This window comes from Larus michahellis, chromosome 7 (genome assembly GCF_964199755.1).
Source record: "Larus michahellis chromosome 7, bLarMic1.1, whole genome shotgun sequence".
NCBI lineage: Eukaryota > Metazoa > Chordata > Aves > Charadriiformes > Laridae > Larus > Larus michahellis.
In genome coordinates this window covers 30,868,963-30,889,652 of record NC_133902.1, presented here as the reverse complement: position 1 = coordinate 30,889,652, position 20,690 = coordinate 30,868,963, and the positions used below count along the sequence as shown (strand labels likewise).

At 36.0% G+C, this 20,690-nt stretch overlaps 1 protein-coding gene across 18 annotated transcripts in view; it reads left to right on the top strand.

Annotated features, from left to right (window-relative positions):
• Positions 1-20,690, top strand: part of ABI2 (abl interactor 2) — a 67,161-nt gene that overhangs the window by 26,793 nt on the left and 19,678 nt on the right. For 7 of the 18 annotated variants that reach the window (XM_074595913.1, XM_074595910.1, XM_074595907.1 and 4 more), the window contains exons 2-4: positions 4,551-4,718; positions 12,402-12,578; positions 16,327-16,344. In XM_074595913.1, coding sequence (XP_074452014.1) covers positions 4,551-4,718; positions 12,402-12,578; positions 16,327-16,344 — 363 coding nt within the window. The remainder of the gene's footprint in view (positions 1-4,550; positions 4,719-12,401; positions 12,579-16,326; positions 16,345-20,690) is intronic. The other 11 variants (XM_074595920.1, XM_074595917.1, XM_074595919.1 and 8 more) reach the window with 2 other exon arrangements.

Here is a 20,690-nt window from a genome sequence, read left to right as displayed (position 1 = left end):
GGTCTGTGTATTGTGTGGAGAAAAACGATAAACAGAATAGATGCTAAGCTGCTGCATGTAAATTGGATAATGTGGGCACAGAAGACATCAATGATCTAAACATTTTATCTTTTTAAGGCTTTGAAGATGATCCAGCTGTTATGCTCAAGTATCTTCTTAACATTGTTTGAAAAGTTGAAGCTGGAAGCTTAAGAGGTGGAGACGCAGCAGCATCCTTAACACAGTTAGTGGAAAAATATTAAAGGAAACAAATGAGGCACTGTGCACAGGTCTTGTAAGAAAAAATAAAATATATAGGCAGTGAAGGGCTTCCAAAACTGCAGTGATGTCTACTTTCCAGCACTTGTTCCTTTTCTCTAGCAAGCAGAGCAACTCTGGATAGTTCTTCCATTTTTATTCTTGATTGTGTGCTTCCTTGTGTTCTGTGGCTATGCAGTGGTTTGGATGAGGGAAAACTTGCAATTTGGTTTATGGATCAGATAATTTTCATTTGGGACTCACCTCCTGGTCTATTATACTACAGCGAAGGGAGGGTGCAATTTGTATTGGGGACCTCTACTTCCACAGGTACTGCTAATGAAACTAGAGCCTGAGTCTCTACAATATCATGATTAGTTGCTCAAACCATAATTCAGCAAACATAATTTGCTCTTTCTTTGTGGCATCTACTTAGTTTTTGTAGGGCAAGTGTTTGCAAGTTCGCATGGCAGGGAAGATAATAGAACTGATTGGAGTTTAAAATAACCATTTATTTCTTAGGTTATTTGTAAACTAGATTGGGTACTCAATCCACCACGCGGCCCTACAAATACAGTACTGTTGCAACTGAATGGATGTGGTAGGACTAGGAATGAGAGGCTGCCTGTGTTGGCAGTGTTGTAGAAGACTTATTTGTCAAACTTTGATTTCTTAAATCTAATATCCATTAAAATGAAGTACCAATCAAGCTGATCTAACAGTTGGAAGCATTGCTTCCCTTAGAGTGGTGTGTGTATAGGTGTTATGATGTCCATTTTTTTGATAGACGTGCAGAATTTTATGTGCGTGAGTGCTATATTAAAGATATTTAAAGACTTTAAAATGGAGAGGTATTCAATGTTCTATATCATGGTATTTAATTTAGGTCAGCTGAAACATTCAAGCTGAAAACATACTTACTACCAGTTCTTAACCATGCTAACTGTAACGTTTCTGAGAACCTGAAGGACTTCAAGGATTCTGGTTAATATCCTTAAGTATTCACAGTAACGAGTCTTTATTTTGTTACAATGAACATAGTAGAATATGTTTCTCTTGTTTTCAATATTCTATGTAGCAACAGTATTCCATAGGTTACTGAAACTACTGTAGAGAGGCTCTCAGTTTGATTTGGGCCGAATTATTATTTTTAACTTTTACTAGAGAATTTTGGTAGGTTTGGATATCGAAATAACTTTTTGCCTGCCTTACAGTCAGGTATGAAGCATATTGGCTGGTATTTTGGTGTTCTGAAGATCAGAATATCAGACCTTAGACTGATGAGGATTATGTTTGAATTTGGTTAATGATAACTTGAAATTGTTATCTTATTTGCAGAAATCCCTTTAGTTACATAGTTACATAGTCAGTTATTAGTGTACCATTTAGTTGTCTGAATCCATTGCTAGGTTTGAGCATGGCAGCAGTTGTAAGCAATATGATTTGATGTGCATTGCGAGTATACATGGGAAGCTTGTTACATTGGAGCATATGATAAGATACCATGTCTGGAAATCTACTTTCCAAACTAAAAGTTAGATTTTGTGCTAAACACAACTTACCATTTCAAGTTAAATTTAACTGATGTTCATTATTAAATCTCCACATAGGAACTTTAGATTTGCTGTAAGTATTCTAGACTGTTTTTCCTAGTGATTGTGAGAGACTCAAGTTTCCATCTCTTGAAAGTTTTTAGGGTAAACTTGATTGTTTTAAAACGCTATCACTGATTAATTTTTTTTGTTGTTGTGAAATGGCTTGACAACAGTAGGTTCAAATAGTCATTTTAATTTGAAAATTCAACACATGCTGCATCTTTCAGTATCCAGGGAGAAAGTTCAAACTTTAATTTTGCTGTGCCAAGCGTGAGTGGAGTTTGCTTCAGAGAATTTTGGGCTCTCTATAAAGGCATGCAGAGCAAATCATAGTTGTTCAGGTTATCAGCCAAATACACAAACTAGACCTCTCAATCAAAAGGGGTTTTGTGCTAATAATAGTTCCAAATGTGTTTATAGGATTGTTGTTTTTTGAAATTTTTAATGTGTCTGAACATTGAGAAGCCAGTTCCTAGTTGGTTTGAACTCATGTGAATGGGGTGACTTGAATTTATTTAGCTATTAGGTTACATCAGTGGAAGGACTAGCTCTGAACACGTATGTGTATTTGTGCTTCTTTAAGCAGTAAAATCATAGCAGAGGGTCATAATTTCTAAAATGATAGATTGTTTTCCTTTTGTTCTCAAACACTGTGACTATTAATGAAAAAATGTGTTTGCTGGCTTCTGCTTAGCTATTCTGGTTGTACAGTGTGCCAATGTAAATCAGCAGTTTCTGCTTCTATAAATAGACTTTGTCAGCAGCTGCAGAGCAAAACTGACAAGCTTCTGGTCATTTTTATTATTGCCATTCAGAAATTGTTTGAATAGCTGTGAAAGTGTCCAGTAGCATGTATGCCTGCTGTAGTGATATTTGCAGACTGAGCTGAGTTTATGAGTAGGGAGAGGGAAAGGAGGAGTGCATGAGCCAACAGTGTGAGAGAAGAGGCAAAGAGCTCTCTATTCCTTCGCTTGGGAGTCCTTAGGCTGAGTTTGGAGCTCTGTTATATAAAAGACATGCTATCCAGCTGGCTACAAGTCATGAGTTCTTAAATGGGCTCTGGGGAGAGCAGTTATCTAACTTTATAGCTGGATATAAGGCAGCCTTTACAAGCGTGCCGTGTTGGGGAACATCATCATACTGTGCCCTGAGAAGCTGTCTCCTAAAATTTTCAGTTCCTTTTGCTGCTGAGTCTGGTTTTGGCTGCTGCATGGGAAAGAAACACACAGGCAAGCGTGCTTACCTTCTACAGCATTCCTCCCCTCCTGCACCATTGTGGAAGCTCTTCTGTGGCTGAAAAGCAACTGCCGCTCTCCTCCTTTCTAGAAGCAGACTAGGAAGGAGTACCAGTGTGGCCTGCAAGAAGAAGGAATGCTAACAGGCCACACAAGTTACCATTGCTGTTTGTGGACACAGGAGAGGTTGCTAGGAAAGAAAAAGTTTTGAGTATCTTTCACGTGAGCATTTAACTGAAGTCCTGTGTCTGTGTTTATATGTGAGTTTGCTTTTTTTTTTTCTTGAAAGCTAGCAATCTTCTTTTAAGAGTCTTACTACAAGGTCTAAGGAAATATCTTGGGCTGTAAGAATTATTTTCCTGAAATGCTTACTTTCAGTGTTTCACAAGGTACATACAATAAATTGGATGGTGGATTCAGCTTGTGCTGAAAGTTATGGAATTGACTTTGTATTCCCCCTCTAATAAAAGCACATTTCTTGAATAATACCCAACCTCTGTGAATAATATGTAAAGGAAAGGAAATTATGAAATACAATATTAAAATGGCAGGTGGGATTAGAGAACATTAGTCAACTGTTGCTTTAGAAATAGCACTATCAGCCCGTGAGGTGGCTAAAGATCATCTGAAAGTTAAATTCAGTGTATTCCAAAGCCTTGGAAACTGGAAATTTTCTTAGCATCTTAATTGTATGCTTTACCATTGCTTTAAGCTGTATTTTTTGCACTGAATTTGATCTTAGTGATGTTAACTATTATTCAAGGAGAAACACAAAACCACGACAACTAGACTCTTAGCTTATTATTTTTAATGTTGTTTGCAATGTATGCATGTTTTTAGACTTTTAATGGATGTATTTTGGCTTGATGGCCTAAATATTTTTAGGTGTTCTACTACTAGAAAAATGGATCATACTGATTCTTCATAGAAAAAAATACTGGCAATGTGAAAAGCACAAAACATATTTAAAAAGAAAACATGGACTTGTTCTTTTTAAAAATGATTCCTCTCACATTTTATTCAGCTACTATTTTAAGGGGTAGTTATAGTTCGTTCACTGTAAACGACCATTTGTGGCATTAATGAGGTCTAAATAATTGGGAGAGATGAGGAATATGGTATTTGGCAGGTCCTTGCAGGCTGTTACAAGATCTAATTGAAGTACAAAGTTTAGAAGAACTCAAGAATAAGTATCTCAGAGTGCTTTTAAAATTTATTGCTAAAATACTGTATAAGAAGTTGCATTTTAAGTATTTCAAGAAAAGATGAGCAGGTATACTAGCTTAATTCCTTTATAAAGAACAGAAACTCTTGAAATAGAAAGTTAGTATCTTTTGTGGAATGAATGGAAAAATGGTAATTTTGATGTAGAATTAGTTTGACTTGTGTAATTCTTTGTCTTTTAGAGACAGGCAAAGGAGTTAATGACAAGAATCTTTGTGTGAGAGACTTTACTAAATAAACCTTTTATTTCTGCTTTTAGTCAGCAGATAAGCAGCGAGCTCTGGAAGAAACCAAAGCCTACACAACCCAGTCATTAGCAAGCGTAGCCTATCTGATCAACACTTTGGCCAACAATGTTCTTCAAATGCTGGATATCCAAGCATCCCAGCTTCGGCGCATGGAATCTTCAATCAACCATATTTCACAAGTGAGACTTTTTTCCTGATTTTTTTTTCTTTGTTCTTGAAATTACAGAGCAAGTAAAACTCTCACCTGACATTTTGTGAATGAGAAAAATAGTCACATTTAAAACAGAAGGATGCATTTTTTTCTAATAGTAATTCTGGGAATGGGTCTCATTATGTGATTGTCTATCTGTGTTAGTGTGAGGATTTTGCATAGGACAAGAGAGTAAATGTATTCTTGGCTAGTTTATTGGTTGAAGAGGGGTCTGTTCTGTATAAGTGAAAAGGACAGAAAAATTGCTAATGGAAAAATCAGAACGTTATGTTAAGGGACAGATTAAGCTTTCTAACTCCTACTTGGTGGTTTACTGGACTTGGTAGTTATTGGCTACCAGCACTTAAAATTAAAAGAAATAAATATGAAATGGATGGTGGAAAACAATACTTGTCATCTTTTTACTTTTCCTGTTGCTGTAATACTGGCATCTAATGACAAAAGCATAGAGACAAAAGTAGTTTGCTTCTGGCTTTTTTTAATAAAATGTACTTTGCAATGATGTGATCAGAAGGCAAAATTAATGTTTCACGTTTGTATATGACTGCAGAACTCCTGCCATTCTTTGCAGTTTTTCTGAGCAGCGGTAAACTAAGCTACTATTATTAGGAAGCCATGTCCCATCACCATGTTGATGAGAGAATTTTGACTGCCAAAATGAGCTGAGGATGGATGATAGATTTATTGGAGGTTTATATGCCAATGATGGATTAAAAGAGGAAATTATGAGTTATATACAGCATTTTCTGTTTTTTTGTTACTGAAGAGGTGGTTGGCATCCTTTTCTGAAAATTTTGTATCTTATTTGACCAATACATTTTGGCTGCTAGGGTTTCTTGATCTCCATGTGATAGTGTCATAAATGAAAAGAAAGAATATGGTGATATTTAGAAAGACATTTGAAAGTAGGAGCTGTGTAAGGTAGGAAATAAACAGATTGAGCTTATCTGTTAACTTGCTGGTGCTGAAAGCATTGCTAAGCTAGTAGAGGTTTGAACCAGCAAAAGAAGTGAATAATTTTATGCTGTCTTAGTGTGCTGAATTGGCTCACTGAGAGGTCAGATGAATTCAAGAGCAGGTGCAAAGGAAGGGGTGGGAAAGATTTTCCCTTCTGGTAGTAGTACACTATTAGATTGCCTCAGTTATCTCATGCAACTGCATCCTCAGAAATAAGCTGAGAAGTTTGATTTCTTCTGCTGCATGCTTCTTGTTAGTCCATGAATAAGTTAATTCATTTTTTTTCCCAGAATATGTCACAGATTACTCTGTGTATGTGTGTGTATGCCTCTGTGTCTATGTGTGTGTGTGTGCTTGTGTGTGTATGCATGTGCTTCTTGACAGGCTAATGCCACCTATTCAACTATTTGAGAGCCTGATGCAAAAGACAGTATATGAGTAAAAATATTCAGAGTTCATTGGATTTTGCATTTTTATACATGTGTAAAGTTCATTTTGTCACACAGTTTCTGTAAAGTAGCTTTTGGGAAAAGGGCCATAGCATTTTAAATGTTTTCCTTCTGAGAAGCTGAGATTTATGCAGATTGAGATGCTAGGTTAGATTATCTTTGGCATTTATACCAAATGGCTAGTTATTTAAAATGGAGCATTAAATTACCAGCACCCAACACCTAAAGCAAGATGTATCTGCCAAAATTCATGGGCTGCACTTGAACAACCAAAACATAGTTAATTTATTTTTTTTTAAATATCGCTGTAGAATTGAAAATTGAGTTTTGTTTTGGGTTTTTTTTTTGAGTCTGCATCATATGTATGGAGGATGCTCCCCAAATCTTCATTAGAGAAATTATATCAGAGAAGCAGACAGTATTTTTATTTTGGATATTATATACATGAAGTGTGTTGATCCAAGGAACTTAATATTAAGGTGAATTCAATACATTCAGAAATGGCTTCATCCCATGAATGTTGTAGATGGCTATATTGTCTGTCTGAATTCCAGTGGTTATTTTTCTGTAAAAAATTAATTTATTTTGTCACAGTTTCTGTGTAATAAATAACTTGTTTTCAGGAAATTTCATTATACTTCTCCTGGAACAAGACTAACCTGCAGAAGACTTCCTCTGTCTGTTCTGCGTTTGGTGTAAGGTTTAGTGGACTGTTTCTAGTACCACTTAAAATATCTCATGGTATAATACCTTATTGCCAAATTATGATTTCAGTCAGTCTGACTTGAAATTATGTCAGTAATGTAGAACAGAAAACATGTTGGTACTTACCATCTGCTTCCAGTGCATTATTGCATTAATGCTTTGGTCAGTAGGTATTGATATTTGAGTTTAGAAAACACTGATGCAAATTGTGATATCTTGATGTGTAATCCTGCTTTTAATTCTGATTTGGGATTACACACATTCTTCAAAGAAGGGAACAAAATCATTTGGCTCTTAGCAAGAAAACTTTTTCAAAAGTGCTTGCGTTGTTTGAGTGTTGCTTAAACTGGAAGAGATGTGATTAACTTTAGAAGATAAAATATTTTAGTTCTTTGTTCATTGATAGAATGCCAATTTGTATCACTTTCTATGTTTCCTTCTGTATGCCAACTTAATCAAAGAGCTGAAAAGGAAACTGATAATAATTTGTGGTTTTTCAGATTATATATAGGTCCTGAATAAGGAAAATTGAAACTATTTTTATGCAAGTGATTAAATCCTATTGATTTAAAATTTAAGATTACTTTGATTTGGTCTGAAAGCTGATGAAGCTATTCTTATCTGCCTTATTGAACCTTGTCCAGAACTAGATGATATGCAGTGTTTCATATTTGGCTGAAAATTTAAATCCTAAATACAGATCATCTGTATAAATATTTATACTTGTTAAAAAAATTGTGTTAAAATTTTCCAAGTTAGCAGAGACTGTGAAATGTTGCTAACATCCAAATTCTTTAAATTAATCTGGCAGATTTTCAGGTTTTAATATTTGTATGATGAGAAATATTTTTTCAGGTTTAGTTATAAAATACTCTTAGTTAGCAAGGTCATCTTTAAAACTTCTCTGCTGCTAATTATATAAACAAGCACAAAGATCAGTGATAGTGATGAGTTATCTCCAGTGGCATTGCAAGATGGACAAATCTGCTTCATCCTCTTTTTACGGAATCTTACGCCCATGATATTGGCTGTGAGAAAAGGTATTGAATAGACCGCAGACTTGAACTTCTCTGTAGTCAGCATGTGCTGCTTAGCTTAACTGTAGCGACGTGTCTGAGCTGGTTGGTCTCTGCAGGGAAGTTCACTTGCACCTTCCATTGATGTCAATAAAGGCTTGTAACCATTTTTAGTTGTCTTATTCTTGCAAGTTACAAGAATAGCCAAACTCTTTCAAAAATGGTAATGCAAGTCTAATTTTCCATTGTATACATTACTCGTTTATGGAGCAAGTAGCTTTTCAGCATTTTTTGTATCATTATGACCTCTTCCTTTGTGTATAAATTACATACCACTTGAGCTGAGGCAATTAATGTCACATTTCTAACATGTCAAAATTAGACGGTTACTCATTTTAAAGTAATAATCCAGTTTTCAAGGTAATTTGCAGTTAGTTTGTTTAAATTCTACTGAATTACATTTAAAAAAAAATAAAAGCTTAGCAATGCTATATTTAAGCAACGTTTTCTTCTAAGATTTTGTTAACTGAATTTTAAAACAGACTAACAGACTGACAACAAATAGATAAATTTAAATTAGAGTGTTTTGAGAAGAGGAAGAAATCAAGGCTTCTGGAGACTTTTATTTCTGAAATGTCACTATAGATTAGAGTTTCAAAGTGCTGTTGTGGTTTAACCCCAGCCATCAGCTAGGCACCACACAGCTGCTCACTCCCTCCCTCCCCAGCAGGTTGTCGGGAGAGAATGAGAAGGGTAAAAGTGAGAAAACTTGTGGTTTGAGATAAAAGCAGTTTAAGAATTGAAATATAATAACAATAATAACAACAACAACAATAATAAATAATAATAATGCTAAAGATAATAAATTGTAATGAAAAGGAAAATATAAGGAGAGAGAAATAAAACCCCAGAAAGACAAGTTATGCAAATGAAAACAATTACTAGCCACCATCAGACCACTGCCTAGCCAGTCCCCAAGCAGCAGCCCCCTTGCCAGCCTCCCCCCAGCTTTATATGCTGACCATGATGTTGCATGGTATGGAATATTCCTGTGGTCAGTTGGGGTCAGTTGTCCCAGCTGTGTCCCCTCCCAACTTCTTGTGTACCCCAGCCTACTCTCTGGTGGGGTGGTTTGAGAAGCAGAAAACACCTTGACTCTGTCCTCAGCAATAACATCCTTGTATTATCAACACTGTATCCCATCTTCTTTTCCTGACAGACTTTCTAAGCCAACTGTTTTGTTAGTCCAGCTCTAGCCCCAAAAACTTCTCAGTAGAAGTTTCGAAACTGCTAAATAAACATTCTACTAGCATTCTCCTGTCTCACTTAAGGGATTTATGCTAGTACTGGAGGCGATAATTACCTGTATGCTGAGGATAAATGTTTTCATTTTATTTAGTATCAGGTTAATCTTTGTTCCCTTCCCTACTAATCAAATACCTCAATGTTCTTTTCTGCTGTTTTATAGGTGTCGTAAGATCTTATGACTCCAGTAGTCTACTAAGTAAGAAAACGGAATTTTTGAAAAACCTGCCTGCCAGAAAAATGCTTTTCAATACAAATTTAGGAATATGTACCAGAATTAGATGCCGTTTTTGTAGTCTCAGTCATTCCATAGCTATTCAAGGTAAAAGAGATGTTCTGAGTCATCATGCAAGAGAATTCCCATTAGATGAGCTAGAGGTTTTAATTAGGTTTTATATATTTCATTGTTTGTTACTGTAGTCATGCTTCACTGATCACCATAGTCCTTAAGGAAACTGGTTGTACTCACAACTCCTATGAATAATTAAAAAAACTTGCTTTTCATTCATGGAAACAAGTTTCCACAGTGCCAAGGTACCATTGCTCCAATAACATGTGCATTAAATATCTGTACTCACATTGCATTTATAGATAAATGCATAAGAAAATACTAAAAAAACATCTTTAAAATTGCAGAGGTGAAGCTCTTGAAATGCAAAGGAAGAAATCATCTTGCCAACACTGAACAAATCACTTTCTGATTTGTTGATCGAAATTTAGGCTTTGAGGGTGTAGTGTCCAAGGCATACACTAGTTTTGAATGGCCAGATTCAGACCCATAAGATTTTGATGTTTCAGTACATTTGAAACATCATATAGCGTTGGAGGTGCAGCTGCTGTTGCAGCTGAGGTTGTTTAACATTCTAGCAAATGGTATCAGAGGCCTGTGAGACAAAGAACATACAAGAGTCAGTGTAAGGTTTCTGCAGTTCTCTAGTCACATGCCCAGATCACAGATAAAGTCTGAGATAATTGTAGACATTGAATTCTCCAGTGGTATTAAACATGAGACTGTCCTCCAAGTTGTTGCAATCACATACCGTTAGCTTATCAAGAAAGTATGTGCTTTGTAACTCCTCAACAGATGAGGTGAGAATTCTGTAGATGATTTCTTCAGTATGACTGCTACTTGTTCCAGAACTTCTCCTTCCACTGTGCTGCAAAAGCAAGGGTCTGTCACAGAGAAGGGATAAAAACCTGTGATGGAAGATAAAATACTGAATCTTACCCTGATGCAGAACGGTACACTTTTGGTACTCTGGCCTGGAACATGTTTATGTGCTCTGTTTGCACTGGTGCTTGTACAGTTGATAATATCGTAAGAGCTGTGAAGATCGGATCCACACTACTGTTGTATTGGGCGATGATATATAGACCTGCTCATCACAGGGAGCTTCAGGAAGGATTTTGGAAAAATTGGTTGGAGAGCGCTTTAGATGTTAAGTAGTCGTAGAAATATATGTGTTTCTGTTAAGCTTGTATGCACTGTGAATTTCTACAGAGTTTATATGTTGGCCAGATCTGGGTGGGTTTGTGTGAGAGTGATGGAGGATGTGTCCCAGATAGTTTAACTACACCTATTAATTTCAAATTGTTGCTCAACAAACTCAAGCTTTCCAAAGAGAGGGTTGCCAACGTATTTTGACCTTGAATAATCTATTTTTCTGTAGCTTTGTTTTAAGAAATAGCTGTGCAGCTTTAGTAGAAACCTTACAGTTCTAGGCAGGTGGTTCTAGAGGTGGCAGAAATGTACATGAAAAAGCTGTATTCGGTGCTTAATTTTAGCAAAGTTGCAGGATCTTGAAAATATGTTGCTGGGAAATACTAGGTAATCTTGATAGATAGTAATTTAAGCTTCCTTATAATGCCCCTGGTATTTGTGTAAATTCTTCTCTGGAAAGAATGTGAAGAAACAACTTCTTGGAAGTGGTGTTTTTTAAAAATGTTTGTAGCTTTAAAAGTTGTGATGATTGCACAAGGTAATACAGGGTCCATTTAGCTTGTTTTGCTATCAGTAGCACAAACAAAAGGGTAAAACAGTGTAACCAACCCCACTGCCCCAGTTCCTGCCCACAGTAAAAATAAAATTAAAAAATGTGTGTTATCAAAATGAATTCTCATTTGTACCTGTTCCTTAGTTACTACAGAGCCTGTCTCCTAACTGTGAAAAGTCTTTCTGATACCATTCATAATCACTAAAGTGGTAGCAAGAAATCCTATGAATGTTTAGAAATCCCAATGGTGGTGATTCTGGATGTTTTCTTACTTTTTTTTTTACCCTATAGCTAAAAACTTTGTTCACAACTCTGGCAATTTTCCTATAAGGAAATCTGTTTTGTGAAGAAGGAATTATTTTTGTTTTAAATGATGCAAGCAACTCTGTGCACAATGATTTAAGAGATTTTATTTTCCTGGGAGGGATAGATAGACATTTTGGTAACTTTTTCATAGTCTTGTTACCAAACAAGATTCAAGTATGTTTGTAGGCAATAAATTTTCAGCAGGGCTTTGTCTTACACTGGAGATTCTCCTGTGGTACTCATTGTAATTTGTAGAGGAAGGGATTTTCAGTGTTGGATTTGGGCATTCCAAGGGAAGGCACTGGGCTTAACCACTGGCTTTATTGTGGATAAATTAGTACTGAGCACCTTCTAAAATCCAATCATTACTTCGTAATGACTGATTTGTAATGACTGAAATACCTTGTTGATTTGTCTGAGTGAAATTTTATTCTGTCATATGACTACCAGTCCTAGTTTAGCAAACTGGTTTACAGTGTAAGAAAAGGTGCTTATGGTTTGTTTTTCACGTCATAAAAGTTAAGGTTTGGGAAGCTATCCTTACACTTCATCTAGTTAGAGACTATTTCGAAGACGAGCTTAGAAAGCAATTGTAAAATTAAAAAGGATAATTGAAAGAATCATATAAAACAGTGTCAGTAAATTCATGGGAACTACTATGAATGGAAAGGAGAAGCAATTTTGCTGAACTGTAAAGAGTAACCTAAAACCCAAAGAACCTGTGGCTATTAGTGTGGGCTTAGAAGTGGCAAGTTCAAGAGTAAATTGAACAAAAATGATGTAATCAAGTATATGTAGTGATATGTTTAGCACAGTATACAGAGATCTTCGAAACGTTGGAACTGATTCAATTTTTTTTTATACTGACTCTGTATTCAAATGCATACCACTGTTAGTAAATACACTGCGTCTTTTGTAGACGGTGGACATTCACAAAGAGAAAGTTGCTAGAAGAGAAATTGGTATCTTGACTACAAACAAAAACACCTCAAGAACTCACAAAATCATTGCACCAGCTAACTTGGAGCGACCAGTTCGCTACATCAGGAAACCTATTGATTATACAATTCTAGATGATATTGGACATGGAGTGAAGGTAGGTGATATTGTTAAAACAGCCAAACTGCAAATACATTGTCTTTGTATATTTTCAAAATAACCTGATGCTTTTCATGGTAATATACCAGTTTCTCCTTGCCTGGCCAGTTTGTCTATAAACATAAGAGGAGTCCTGTCCAATTTGCACTTGCCCCGTACTGGTTCCCTTGCCCCCGTACGTCTAAACCTTGCAAACCCACTGAATCTTATTTCTGAGCATATTTGGGACTATGGGTCTCACCTTTTAAAATGCTTCTGAATACCTACTTGTGTGATGCTGCTATTATTGTTCGAATTAGTTGCCAGGGATATACCTGGGGACTGAAAGGCTAATGACTGTCACTTTTATGCCTGAATTAGCACCACAAAGGATGATCCAGCTGTAATTGCCACTGGTTTACTTTGAAGCTTACCCGAAGAAAGGGTTTGCATGAGAAGTATTATGTGCTTCCTTTTCTTCTTTCTGTCAGAGTTAGTTATACCCATATCCTGTGACGTGCTTTGTTAAAGTCAGCTCTCTACAACTTTTGTGCCATATGGGGTTTCAGAATGGGAATATTCATGACAAGTTTGAAGCCAGCTGGTCCTCCCTTTTAAGACTAGGAAAAAAAAAGGAATTTCAGGGCAAAGATCAGACTGAGACACAACTGATGGCTCTTGTATGCAACTGTTAGATCAGTGTACACAACAGCAGTAATATCATGTGTGAGATTAGATATATGTTTTTTAAAAGCACAACCTGAATGTAAATACAGTCTCAGCAGGTGTGAGCTCATTGTTAACTTGTGCTGCCAGGAAAACAAATACGGAAATGAGAACACTGACAGTATTAAAGTTCCAGGAGAAGAAAGGTAAATAACACAAAGCAGTGTCAATTTTACATGACAAACTAACAAATCTGTAAGCCTGCTAAGTAGCAGTAAGGTAAGATGCTTCTTCCAGTGAAAGTACACCAGAATTTCTTTTGCTTGACACCTAACTGCATTAGGCCATCTATGTTGTTCAATTTGAACGGTCTGTTTGGATAGTCATTTAAATGGCAATAAGTTGTTTAACCAAACTCTTAAAATTCAAAATCTGAACAGTGCTATTTAAATATCTTTCCCAAGCTATTTTACTCAACATTTTCTCAACAGCCTGTTTCTTAACAGAAAAGTCTTTTTTTCCCCATTTCTTACCAAAAGAGTCAAACTCAGTTTGTAACCCTAAACAGATTTAAAATAGAGAAGTGACTCTTTAAGCTTGATTTGGAAAACCAAGACAAACAAAAAACCCTCAGCATTAATAGCTACAGTTTTGACCAGGAAATTATTACCAGTCTTGTATTAAAATCTAGTGCCATTTCTTACAAATTTTGAATTTATGCAGGTCAGCAGAACTCCTTCTGGATATGGATGGAGCATATTAACCTGTAGGATTACTGTTACTAATATTTTAATGATCACTTTTGTTTTAATGAGATTATTTTAGAACTCATTAAAGAATAGTTTTTAATTGCTCTGCAGCACAATCTTATTTAGCACTGGCTCTAAACCATTATAATTGATGTCCCACTTACCTCAATGTGGCAGAATGATACTGACTGTGATGCAATGAATTACGTTCTTCTGAAAGAACATGGTTCATCAAATGGTTGATGACTCAAATGCATATTTGCATCCATTTGTTATGCTTGTGATATGCTTGAAACATCTTATAAATGATATTTACAATGTACTATATTTATCTAGAAAATGAAAAAATATTGTGTACTTGTGAAACAATAAGCAAAGAACTTTACATCATGCTATCCTTAACATTAAGATCCACATATCTGTTCCAATCGGGTTAATCCTGTGTTCAGCACAGAAGAAAGAAGCACTCTTTTGCTGGTGGGGACAAAGTGGCCAGTTGTGCTTATGAACCTGTTGGTTTTATTCTGCTCGAGTAACTACAGAGTAGTTGACTAGATCTCTGGCTGGAGAACAAAGAGAAAAAAATAAAAAGGGTAGGAGCTTTAAATTTGCCTGTTTATAGCTCTTTATTGCTTGAGCTGTGGCATTTTTCCCTTCCAATGGGTATTCAGGAGTTCCAGTTAACATTAGGGTGCCTCAGTCTGCATTCTTTGTCCTCTTTCTGCTTTTTCTGCTATAGGGCTTCTCCTCTATTACTTGGACCAGAATTAAGCATTTTCAGGACAATCAAAGAGCTAATGCAGCAAGCATTCATTGCAACCCCTGAGAAAGATGGCAGGCTGGACAGAGAATAATACAGGAGAAAATGGGAGCATCCTTGGCCAAGAAATCCAGTATGCCGTGTTGAGAGGAGTAGTATAGAGACTTAAGCACCTATTCCTTCCGCTCAGAATTCAAAGCATTAATGGATACCATCTTCAGGAAAAGGTGTTCTACAATATGGTTTCTTAATAGATGAGAGAAAATTTAAGTGCTACTATATAATTCTAGCAGTCCCTCCTTATCTTCCCTCCCTGAAGCTACAATGCTGAAAAAATCTAAAGAACCTTTTGTCTGGAAGAGACTTGCTTTCAATTTTTTCAAATGCTTCCTGAGTTACAAAGTCTTCCCATCTGTTCTTCCCTCCAAAGAGTTCTTTAGTGTGATCCATTCAAAGTGGTGTGTCTTAGGGCACTGTCATTATCAGGCAATGCTGCTGAGGAAAAAGTCTCAGCTCGTGGACCCTGTAATGTACCTGCCCACTCTGTCTGGCCAGTGTAGGGGGACCTGGTTTTCCAGTGTAGCCATGTGAAACAGAGACCGTTTTGATTAATAGATCCATGGAACTTTAAACTCAAAGACAGGATATTTTCTAGTAAATCAGATTATGTTTCTTTTTTAATATGTTAGGGTCTATGTAGTAGTCACTCTGGATGCTCCATTGTTGAGATTCTGCATATTTAATGTTCGGTGTTACAAAATGTGTAAGAAATGTAACGATACATTTAGATTATATGAACTAAAAAAAAGATCACATGATATTGAAATGAAAGGACTAGTATTCTGAAAAAAATATTATGGGGAAAGAAGATACATGGTATTGTGCCGGTAAGATTTAGGACTTAATGTCAAAAAGGTTTAGCACTTAGGCTTTAAAAGAAGATTTTGCTCTTCGTTAATGTCTTTATATATATAGTTTAGAAAATACTGATATGTGGTGCTGTATCCATGTAGAGTGCTGTACTTCTTACAAGATGTAATTATTTGCTCTTGATCTTTATTCAAGAGATACCTCATGGCATCAGGTTAAGGGTTAACTAACAGCATTGTCCAGGAAAGAACATATATTAGCTTAATAGTCTGGAGGCTTCTGTTTTAGCTAGCTGTACATATGCATGTAACAATTCAAATGAGCTCAGGGTATTGATAAGGCTATTCTTTGACAGATCAAATAAATTAATCTCTGCAGTTAATCCATCTAGATCTCATGATCCATTCTGAAAGCAGCTCACTTTTTGTTAGCACTGTAAGAACTTGAGTAAACAGTGTGCAAGCATTTGAGCATTAATCTTAAGGTGTTAATATAAAGGCTGTGCAGTCAACGTATATTAAAATTTTCAGCTTGAAAATCTTTTGTTCATAACACATTCTGCTTTAACCACTCTTTCTATGATCTACTGATACATTATTTTGTTAATGCTGAATGCTTAACTTTTTTCTTTCTTTTCCTTTCTCTTCATATCCTGAAGTTCCAACTAACCTTTCAATGCTTTTTTTCCTTACCTCTTTTATTTGCTCCATTTATGCATTAAGTGGTTGCTTAGATTTAAGGTAAGAAATCCCAGGGCTGGATATCCATTCTTATTCTTCTGAGACTATTACACACGGGGAGATGGTTAACATGAATGTTACTGATTGTTTAAAACAACACCTGCCCTCCCTCCCATGTATCCAACCTCCTGTTGAATGATTTCATTGCAGATAAACATTTTGTGACATAAATTGATTTATTTATGTAAGGAAGCTAACACAGTTCATTTTAAAAGCTTTGTGGCAAAATATTGATTGCCTTCAGCGTATCTACCAGATCATTTACAAGGGAGGAATGTTGTGCTGGCCTGGTGTAGACAAAAAGATATAGGCAATAGATAGCAGCTGAATATGAGCCTCCCCCTGTGTAATATTCTTTTTATCCTATATACGGTGTAAGTTATGATTTGATTTGGATTAATGTTTCAGTGTGAGATTGCTCAGATCATGAGCTCCAAAGGTGCATAACAAATTCAAATCTGTATATTATTTTTTAAAGTTGCAGTATCCTTATTTTTTTCAGAAACTGCTTGCACTATTTAAATACTGAGGCACTCATATATGAAAATTGTCACAAATTTCATAGTTTTGTAAAATATTTAATAACTCTTAAACAACAAGCTGAGTGATTTATTTAGTTGAATATTGAATAGTGCATCAAAGAACTGAAGTAGGTCAAATTCTCAATGATCTTACAGAGGTTTAAATGTTAGTAGCCTTAGTGGCTACAGAAGTAGCAATAAAAAGCATCAAATCAATTAGACAAGCAGTTAAATGAAGTTACATGATACTATGTTGGAGTTCATAGCACATTAATTAATAGATAGGTTTATAACCTTTATTGAGTATTGTGATATCATCACCCGCCTGAAGTGCTACTGGTTTGGGGAAAGGGGGAACGAAAGTTTTTTAGTAGCATCAGCCACAGTTTTAGAGAGGCGTCTGTATTTTAGAACATAGAATACTAATATGTAGTGTGAGTATATTAATTAAATGAAGTTCCAAGTTGATGTGAAATATTTTGCATGACTGGAAAAAGCTAAAAATCCTGGACGTTCCTGAAAAGATTGCTTGTAAAACCAGGTATTGCTGTAGATATCCCAGGGATGTCCCTATGGAATTGGCCAGATGGTACTTTTAGTAAGGTATTTAAGTGTATGTAGCACATCTTATCACAATGGAAAATGTTTAATAAATGAGAGATTTCTCTCATGTCATTTGAAATATGTTTTTACATAAGTGTGTGAGGTACAGTATTTCAAATCACGTAGTGTTTAAATGCATTTTACTTGAGAATTGCTAAATATATCTCCTCCCTGGCTCTTTCTATCTATCCATACAAAATGGATACTTCTAATGCTGCATATGCCTTATTCTGGGCACAGTTCAGATTGGTGGTTTTCTCAGTGATTAAAAAAAAACAAAACAATTTGCAAACTCAGTTTTCTTTGTTGCTCTCTGCAGTTGCAGTTATAAACAAGTAATGACCATCCTAAAAAAAATTTTGAAATTGTATAATTATAGATGGTGTGTGAACTGCCATATCTGTGCATCATCTGCAGTGGTGATAAGAGTCTTTTCAGCTTTTCAGAGAATTTTTTTTTCTATTTGTAGGTTTGGAATGAAAAGAACATATTTTTGTTATAATGCCAACTAAAATACTTCTTTATTTTTACTTTATTTTTACCTGATCAGAAGTTTGATTTGGGAAATCACAGTATGTCAATCAGCTTCTCATTGCCAAAGCATGAGGGTTTAAAAAAAAAACCAAAAAGGGCAAAAAGCAGCGCAGCACCTCTCGGTGGACGTAAGTTATTCTTTAAGTCTCACTGTAGTCACTGTACATCAGCCCAAAAGAAGAAAACTAAAAGGCGGCTATTAACCCTAGATCTGTGCAAATAATAATTTTACTTCACTTATGACAGATTGGATATGAAGTGATTAGTCTGCATTTATTTTTCATGGCTGCTGAGAAACCTTAGTCTTAGCTGAGAGTTAAAATATTAAACTGACTGACTGTAGCAGGGCTAACTATGCTTGTGTCTGGGTAGCTTAAATTTAAATTTTAAACAGATTTTGAAGAAAATTACAAGTCAGAGGAGTATCTGTAGCATCCTCCTGTCAGCAAATCAATTGAAAATGACATTGTTTAAGCCTTTTGGAATTTACCAGACTTGTTTCTTAAATTACTTTAGGTAGGTGGATGTGGTAAAAATAAGTAAACTTACTTGCTGAAGCTTCTACTTGTGGTCATTTGCCAAGACAGCGTTGAAATTTAGCCATTTCACTTCCATATCAACTGGTTAATCAACTTATAAACATACGGCTTAATTAGACATGCAGAGTAAGTATTCGAGTGGTTGAGCATAGCCTGAAAAGGCATTTTTAGGTAGCAGATGATGGGCTGAAAATCTGTTCATCCTCTCTGTAGCGTTAACAAGATGAAGCAAAGCATGGGAAGGTAGTTTGCATTTGGCCTTGGGTTGTTTTCGCTGGAGTCAGTTATAAAATTGCTCAAGGTTGGGCAGCTGCTTGAAGTTTCTGAATATAATCCATGGAACATCATTGATAAGACACTTCTTCTTAGTAGATTTTGGGCAAAAGTTGATTCTTTTGACATTCTGAAAGTTCTAGAAAATCCGATGTGACCATAAAGCACCACTGAAAAATTTCTGGGCTGAGTCAATTTTGGCTTTAGAAAGTAGCTTCTCCTGAGGTTTGATTGTGTGGAATGTCTGGTATTCAGGATTTTTGGGGAAAAAAACCAAAGCACTTTTTTGGTTTTGGTAATTCAACTGGCAATGAGATGTTCAGAAGAGGAAAAATGTGGATTGAAATCTTTGTTGCAGGTAAGTGCCTCACAGCCACCTAGATACTAAGGTGCACTGGTGCAAATAGTTTTTGCACATCTGATGACCAGCTTTTATATCTGACTAACTATGTATTTCTGCACTTCTTATTCAGTGAATTTTTTTGCTCATGAAAACACTCCCAATAATTGACTGGAATAAACTGCATGATTTCTCCGTTTTAACCAGTTTATTTCACTACAAATTTCTTATATGGGTGGAGTGCTAAAGAAGCTGAGTCTGTTAAATGTTTATAAAAATGTAAATATGAAGGAAACTCAGTCATATGTAGGACCATAAGAAGGTGATTTAATCACTGGAATCTGTGAAAAACTAGTTGCCAAAACTGGAAATTGGACAAAAAAGTCTTAATTATGCAAAAAAAGTAAACTTAAAATGATAATTTTCTAAGGACTCTAGTCAGTCCTATATCATGTCCTGAAGTCATCAGATGTTAGCTTTCTAAAACTGATAGTGTAGCTCAATATAGAAAATACTGGATGAAATACTGTTGTACCCTTTTTAAACAGAATGATCCACAGTGGTCCGTTTCTTTACAGTTCATTTTATAGCTGTCACTGTGGAGCTGGATCTCAGAGCATCCTCCGGGATGTGCAACTTACCAAGGATCTGCTTATTTTAAATTGTTTATACAGTTTCTTCCTCAGCAAAGCGTCAAATCCCAGCTCCGGTGCTGACAGAGTTACAGCTTTGATTAGAAGGCATTTACTTCTGTAATGTGTTGCTTGCTAATTCTCATATAAAAAGCTTCTGCAAGGTATCCAGTGGAAAAAGAACTTATACAAGATCTCCCTAGAATTATTTGGTGTTCCTCCATGTAATTTCAGTTAGTAATATTGTCTACTTTTTTGCTTCCATGGGAAGAGGCAAAAAAAGAATTGGAAAAATCCCTGCATTACCCTCTGCACTGCTTGTCTGGTCACAGGCTTGTCTTCCTGCTTTTAGAACAGTCAGATGGGTTTTTTTCTGAGCTTTGTGCCCAAATCATTACCACCTATCTTAATTTTTTCTTTTTTTTAGCACAGTGATTCACTGTTTTGACGGTTGTGAGCAAAGGCAGAGATACTCCTTTGTGTTTCTGGTTGCAGGCTTTGTTTTGCCACACAATTTTCTAAAAGAATTTGCAAGCTCTTAATGACAAACCAACCACAGATCTGTGGGGTCCTGCAGTCAAACCAGTCACCAAGGACAGATGCATTCCTCTGCTTTCACCCTCTAATTAAACCAGTTGCATCTGGATAGTTGCAGCTGTCTGGAGCTAGGGGAAATGTCGTCAGAAACAGTGCAACTTCTGACAAATCCCGACTTTCTCCAGAAAATGGATTTTTGAAACTCGACAGCAAATAGAAACGTGACCTTGAGTTCTAATGGTTGCTTTGGATTTTTGAAGTTTGTAAGACGGATGTGTGTGGATGAGGATGAGGATTTGTGTATGGAAACTGTCTTTGCAACCAGATGTGCAAAATGGAAAAGGCAATACAGTAAAGTTTTGCAAGG